The following is a 6,414-nucleotide window of genomic DNA, read 5'->3' as shown; positions in this document are numbered from 1 at the left end:
AGCATTAAAAAAAGAGAACCGTTAAGCCTACAATGCAGTATCTTATTGTCTGCCGTATTTTTTTAAAAGCTTGCCGAGTGAGGCATATGTTATTGTTTTATCTCTTTTGATACAACTAAATTCCTTCAAACACAGACAATTAAAAAATAATCTACTCTTGAGTAAATTGCATGTACATGAGTAAAAATGCAATCTCTTTCAGATGAGTTTTGTGTTTCCCAGCTGTCCATGAGATTATTATGTATATTATATACTCTCTACTCTGCATTCCATGAGAGCTACAAATGAAAAATTTAGCCATTTTAAAATTACTTATTGAAGTAAAGCCCTCACTAATTATTCATCAGCTATAAAAATTTTATAACTGTTCAATATTTTGAGGCATTTGGGTGCATAAACGGACTCTAATTTTAGTAGTTGTATTTAGTAGTAGTACATCTAGTTGCTGTAACAAAGATAGGGTGTCACTTTCTTTCATACCCTAAATTAAACAGCAAATGCAATATTTTTTAAATGACTAGAATCATCGAAATTTAGAGTTGGAAAATATTTAATTTTCTCAAGGTAAATAAGAAAGCTGAGATTCAGTGATTGCTCAAGAATCATATTCCCAAAAGAAGTGCATTGAAACCACTTTTTCAGATACTTAAGGGTACATGTTCTTTCTGTAAGATGTAGACTTTTCTATTTGTGATTACTATAGGGAGTTTATTCCAAATTTATTCAGTTAAGTAGTGTCTGGACAGATTTTTGCATAGCACTTGTTACCTAATCAGTGGCTATTTCTTTTTTAATCCTCTTTTTTTTTTTAAATTCGGTATTATCTTTAATTAAAGTAAAAGACTTAATTCCAATCCTGTCACCTAGGGATCATTTTATCCACTGCTCTGCTTGGCCGCCAGTCTCTTGTCTCTCTCCTCAGCAATGGTAAGGCAGATACCCTTTCCACAGGGAAGAGAGATCCATGGTTTGTTGCCTTTGCCAATAACGAAAATATTGGAGAGCCAGGTGGCAAAGCTGTTGCCATTGGCGTCTTTCATGTGAACTACATCAAAAGAACCAGGATGTCTCTCTCTGTTGGTGATTACACCAATTCTCCCCAGGTTAGCACCTCTAGTCACCATACGTAGGTTACCAGTGTCGAATTTGATGAAATCAGTAATCTTGCCAGTCTCCAAATCAGTCTGAATGGTGTCATTCACCTTGATGAGGGGATCAGGGTAGCGGATGGTGCACGCATCATGGGTCACCAGATGAGGGATTTCTTTTATGCCCACAAAGTTCTTTCTCACTTTGCACAACTTGTACTTGGCTTCCTCAGGTGTAATACGATGGACAGCAAAGCTACCTTTGGTGTCATAGATCAGGCGGAAATTCTCTCCAGTCTTGTCAATGCTGATGACATCCATAAAACCAGCAGGGTAAGTTATATCAGTGCAAACCTTGCCATCAATCTTAATGAAATGCTGCATGCAAATCTTTTTTACTTCATCACCTGTTAAGGCATACTTAAGTCTGTTCCTTAGGAAAATGATGAGGGGGAGACATTCCCTCAGCTTGTGGGGACCAGTAGATGGACGAGGAGCAAACACACCAGTTAGTTTATCCAGCATCCAATGATTTGGAGCTGCTACATGCTTCAGGTGCTTCTTGGGACCATGAGCCATGGCTGTGCTAGGCACGAAAAGAGCTTTAATCTTCTTTTTTAATTCAATATTTGTATGTCTTACAAAATGATCAGCACAATAATTCTAGTTAACATCTGTCACTATAGATAGTTTTTTTCTTGTGATGAGAACTTTGGGATCTACTCTCTTAGCATCTTCCAGATATGCAATACAGTATTAATTATAGTCACCTTGTAGTATATTACATCCCCATGACTTATTTATTTTATAACTGGAAGTTTGTACATTTTGATCCTCTTCACACATTTTGCCAACCCTTCCACCCCCTACCTCTGGCAACCACCAATCTGTTCTCTTTATCTGTAACCTTGGTTTTGTCTTTTCGTTTTTTGCTTGCTTATTTTTTTACATTCCACATATAAGTGAGATTATATGGTATTTGTATTTCTCTGCCTGACCTATTTCACTTAGGATAATGCCCACAATTGTGAAAATAATGTCCATATTTTCACAAATGGTAAGATTTCCTTCTTCTTAATGGCTGAATAATATTCCATTATATATAGAGTATTCTAGGATTTTATTCTATATTACTGTTCTAGATAAATATTTTAAATCCCTCAGTCATTCTTATAATAATAAAAGGTAGACTCTTCTTTGGGAGCAAGTCTATTTTTCAAGTCAAAATACAGAAAGCTGAAGCTCTAAACAGAACATAAGTTAAAAGTTAAATTTTATCATGTTAGGGCCAACAAACCTGATGGTTTCTCAGTCTTTAGAGAGGTTTGGTGGAAAAAGCTGCACAGTGAATTAATTTTATTACTTAGGATTATAATATCTCTACTCAGGGTGTTTCTGGAATGTTCACGAGCATGAAGTACTTAGAAATGTCCATCTGGCTACATTTTATCATATTTTTCTCTTTTCACTATTCGTGTTAAACTAAGTGCTCTGGATACTTTAATCTCTTTCGGAATTACAAATCCTCCTGTGGAAACTTTTGAAGTAGAACTTCTCCTTTATATAGAAGGAACTCATGGTGGAAAGTCTCTGTTCTTTATCGTTGGTAGCTACCAGGCTTTTTGTCACCTTCCACATGTGAGCTTTTCCCTAAAAATTCTGCTATACATGCCTTCAGATACTGCCCTGTGCTCATATTGCCATTGTAATGTGCAACTGTATTTGTCTCCCATCAGCATTTTTTTTTGAGGAACCTCTATACTGTTTCCCACAGTGGCTGTGAAGCTGAGGGTAGCCATTAGTTAGAGCCGCTAAACTATAACTTGCTTAGGAAACAATGAACTGTAACCTGCCTTCACTGATCAAGTTTGCTTTAATTATTTTTACAAAAACTTGCATGTCCTCCAAGCATCAGGTACCCTAAACAATAAGAAATTTGCCCAAGTCATTTTTCAGGAACTGAGATTCAGCCGTGTCTAGTTCAGGCTTGAGCCAGTTAAGACTGGTTGAGACCACTGACCTTCCAGCTGGTCATGAATGAGTGTCTGATTGGTGACCTTTTGGTGCCAGAGGGCCAAAAAGTCCACCCTCAGAACATGCTAACATCCATGTTCATCCCATGAAGGCGCTCGTAGTTTAGGTGCACCTGTTGCCTCTGTGCAAACCAACAATCACCTCATCTTCTTCTTATCTTCAATCACCTTTCCCCCCCATGCTCCCCAGCCTCAGCTTTATTCCATAAATACCCCAGCCCCAAGCCTTGGGGGAGGCGGATTTGAGATTTGTTCTTCTGTCTTCTGGTTTGACTGACGTGTGAATAAATCTTTCCTCTGCTGCAAAACTCGGCAATCCCTGCGTTTGGCTTGCTGTGCGTCAAGTAAATGAATCTGGTCCGGTGACAGTTGTACCAATTTATATTCCTATCAACAATGTACAAGGGCTCCTTTTCCTCCACATCCTCCACAACACTTATCTTTTGTCTTTTTGATAAAAGCTATCCCAACAGGTATGAGGTGATATCTCGTTGTGGTTTTGATTTGCATTTCCCTGATGATTAGTGATGTTGAGCACCTTTCATATGTGTGTTGGCTATTTGTATGTCTTCTTTGAAGAAACATCTATTCAGTTACTTTGTCCGTTTTAAAATCAGGTTATTTAGGTTTTTTGCCATTGAATTGTAGGAGTTCTTTATAATATTTTGGATATTAATCCTTGGTCAGATGTACAGTTTGCAAATGTTTTGACCCTTTCTGTAGGTTTTTCTTTTCATTGTGTTGCTTATTTCCTTTGCTGTGAAGAATTTTTTTAGTTTGATACAGTCCCACTTAATCTGATTTTACTTGTGCTTTTGGTGTCATATCCAGAAATCATTGTAAGAGCCAATGTCAAGAAGTGTTTTCCTTATGTTTTCTTGTAGGAGTTCTATGGTTCCAGGTTTAATGTTTAATTTTAAGTCTTTAATCCATTTTGAGTCAGTTTTTTTGCAGATGATGTAAGATGAGAGTCCAATTGTCTTCTAACAGCATTTAATCTATGGTCTTTAGACTAAAAACTCCTGTTATAATGGCCCTGAAGTAAGCTGTGGGATTTTATAATTATATTTTATGTTATTTTTAAACTATCTTTTCCTCCACATCCACTTACTATCAATAAGACTTCTTTATACTGGTTGAAGTTTTGTGTTGATCAGTTCATATTAAATGTTTACACATTTTCCCTCCTGTTCTCTTTCCAAATATTTCTTTATTATCATAGTCTTCTAAACTCCAAGATTAGATTCTTTGTTTCTTTTTAAATTGTGCAGTTTTCTTTTTAAAAGCCAAACCTAAATTCATAGAGTCTTTGATAAAACTTTGAGTTAATCTTGGTCAGTTGCTCAAAAAATCATGGTGAAATACATATAACATAACTATTTTATCTATTTTTAAGTATACAGTTCAGTGACAATAAAGATATTCACAGTGATGTACAATCATCACTGATTAACTTAAAAATAATAGTGATACCAGTTACTGAACTCCTCCCATGTGTATTTATTTCATTCATTTTTCAAAGCCTGAGGTCACAATTGGTCCTCTGCCCCAGGTCATGTGACTGGGAAGAGGCAGAACTGGGTTCCAACCCACATCTTTCTGACTGACTCAAAATCCTGTGTTCTTTTTAAAAAAGTTATATAAGTTTAAAACTTATATTAAGATAATGTGTGCACATAGTTGAAAAATCAAATAGAAAACAAAATAATAAAAATAATGGAGGAAAATTAAACAATAATTTGTTGATGGCCTTAATGTAAGGAAGATCTTCTGAAGATATCAAAAGAAAAGGCCAAAAAGGTAATATAGTGATAAGTTTGACTAAATTAAAATTTTAAAATTTGTTTGATAAAAAAACACCACAAACAAATATAAAGAAATGGATAGACTGATAAAAAATATTTGCACTGTATATAGCAGGCATAAGTTTATAAGTATGAATATATTTGTGTGTATAAACATATCTATCTCTCTGCCTATCTATCTATCTATACCTCCTTTACATCAATAAGAAAGAGACAAAACTCAACAGAAAAGTAAGCAAATGATATGAGCAAGCAATTCATTGGAGATGAAATACAAATTGTCAATAAACTTACGAGAAGATGCTAAACCTCGCTGGTAATCAGGGAAATGAACGTTGAAACAAAGATAAGATACAACTTTTCAGCAAGCAATTGATAAAAATTAAGAAGTTTACTGCATCAGGTTTGGTGAGGTTATAGGAAAACAGGTGTTGTCTTACATTCCTGGTGAAAGTATAATTGGTAAAACAACTTTGAGGGTAATTTGGAAATTCATATTCCTCATGACCCAGCAGTTTGGCTTCCGTGTATCTATGCTAGAGAAGCACTAACACATATATGCAAATTCACAAAAAGGGATTTATTGCATTATTTTTACAATGAAACATTGAAAAACTATTGTATCCACTGGAAGTAGAATGGCTAAAGAAACTGTAGCAATGTTGTACAATACTATGCAGCATTTTAAAACGTGGTATCTTTACGTTTACTAGGTGATGTGCATTTCAGTTTATCCAGGAGAGCCCAGGTTTATACTTGTTCCTCTATTCACACTCAAAAGTGCCACATTGGATGGCTCTCCAATCTATTCTGAGGTGGGAGGGAAAAAAAGCAGGAAAACCCAGAGATGCAGAGATAAAGCACCACAAACTGGTGCTTGAAACAACAGGAATTTATTGTCTCCCAGTTTTGGAGGCTAGGAGTTCAATATCAAAGTGTCACAGGGACCACGCTCCTTTTGAGAGCTGTAGGGGAAGCATTCCTTTTCCCAGTGGAATACTCTTCTTAGCTTTTGGTGGCCCCAGATGTTCTTTGGCTTAATGGCAATGTAACTCCAATCCTCTGTCTTCACATGGCATTCTCCCTGAATCTTCACATGGTCTTCCCTCTGTATGGTTTACCTCTACGTCCAAATTTCCCTTTTTATAAGGACACCAGACATTGGATTAGGATGCACCTTAAGGACTGTAATTAGCTGTAAAGATTCTATTCCCAAATAAGGTCACATTATTTGGGAATGTAGGTACTGGGACTTCAACACATCTTTTTTGGGGGGGTGGGGAGGGGATGCAATTCAGCCCATAGAAAATAGTAGACCATATATAGAAGCACACAAGGAAACATTATCATACATTTTCAATAGTTTATATGTATATATCTAAACACAGATGAAAATATTTAAGGATATACACACTGAACTGATAAAATAGTTTCTGCTGCTTGTGGTGGAAACCCATAACAGATTTTAGCCTTCAGCCTTCTCTGCAA

General features: G+C 36.0%; 1 protein-coding gene across 1 annotated transcript; it reads right to left on the bottom strand.

The window, feature by feature from the left end:
* Window positions 1-829: 829 nt before the first annotated feature.
* On the bottom strand, window positions 830-1,682 carry LOC105091624 (small ribosomal subunit protein eS4, X isoform). Its single transcript, XM_031455446.2, has one exon. The coding sequence runs from the start codon at window positions 1,665-1,667 to the stop codon at window positions 876-878; it is 792 nt and encodes a 263-aa protein (XP_031311306.2). The 5' UTR covers window positions 1,668-1,682; the 3' UTR covers window positions 830-875.
* Window positions 1,683-6,414: the final 4,732 nt, after the last annotated feature.

The sequence above is a fragment of the Camelus dromedarius genome, chromosome 7 (assembly GCF_036321535.1).
Source record: "Camelus dromedarius isolate mCamDro1 chromosome 7, mCamDro1.pat, whole genome shotgun sequence".
NCBI classification, from domain to species: Eukaryota; Metazoa; Chordata; class Mammalia; order Artiodactyla; family Camelidae; genus Camelus; species Camelus dromedarius.
The sequence above is the reverse complement of the archived record's forward strand: the minus strand, read 5'-3'. Positions and strand labels throughout refer to the sequence as shown.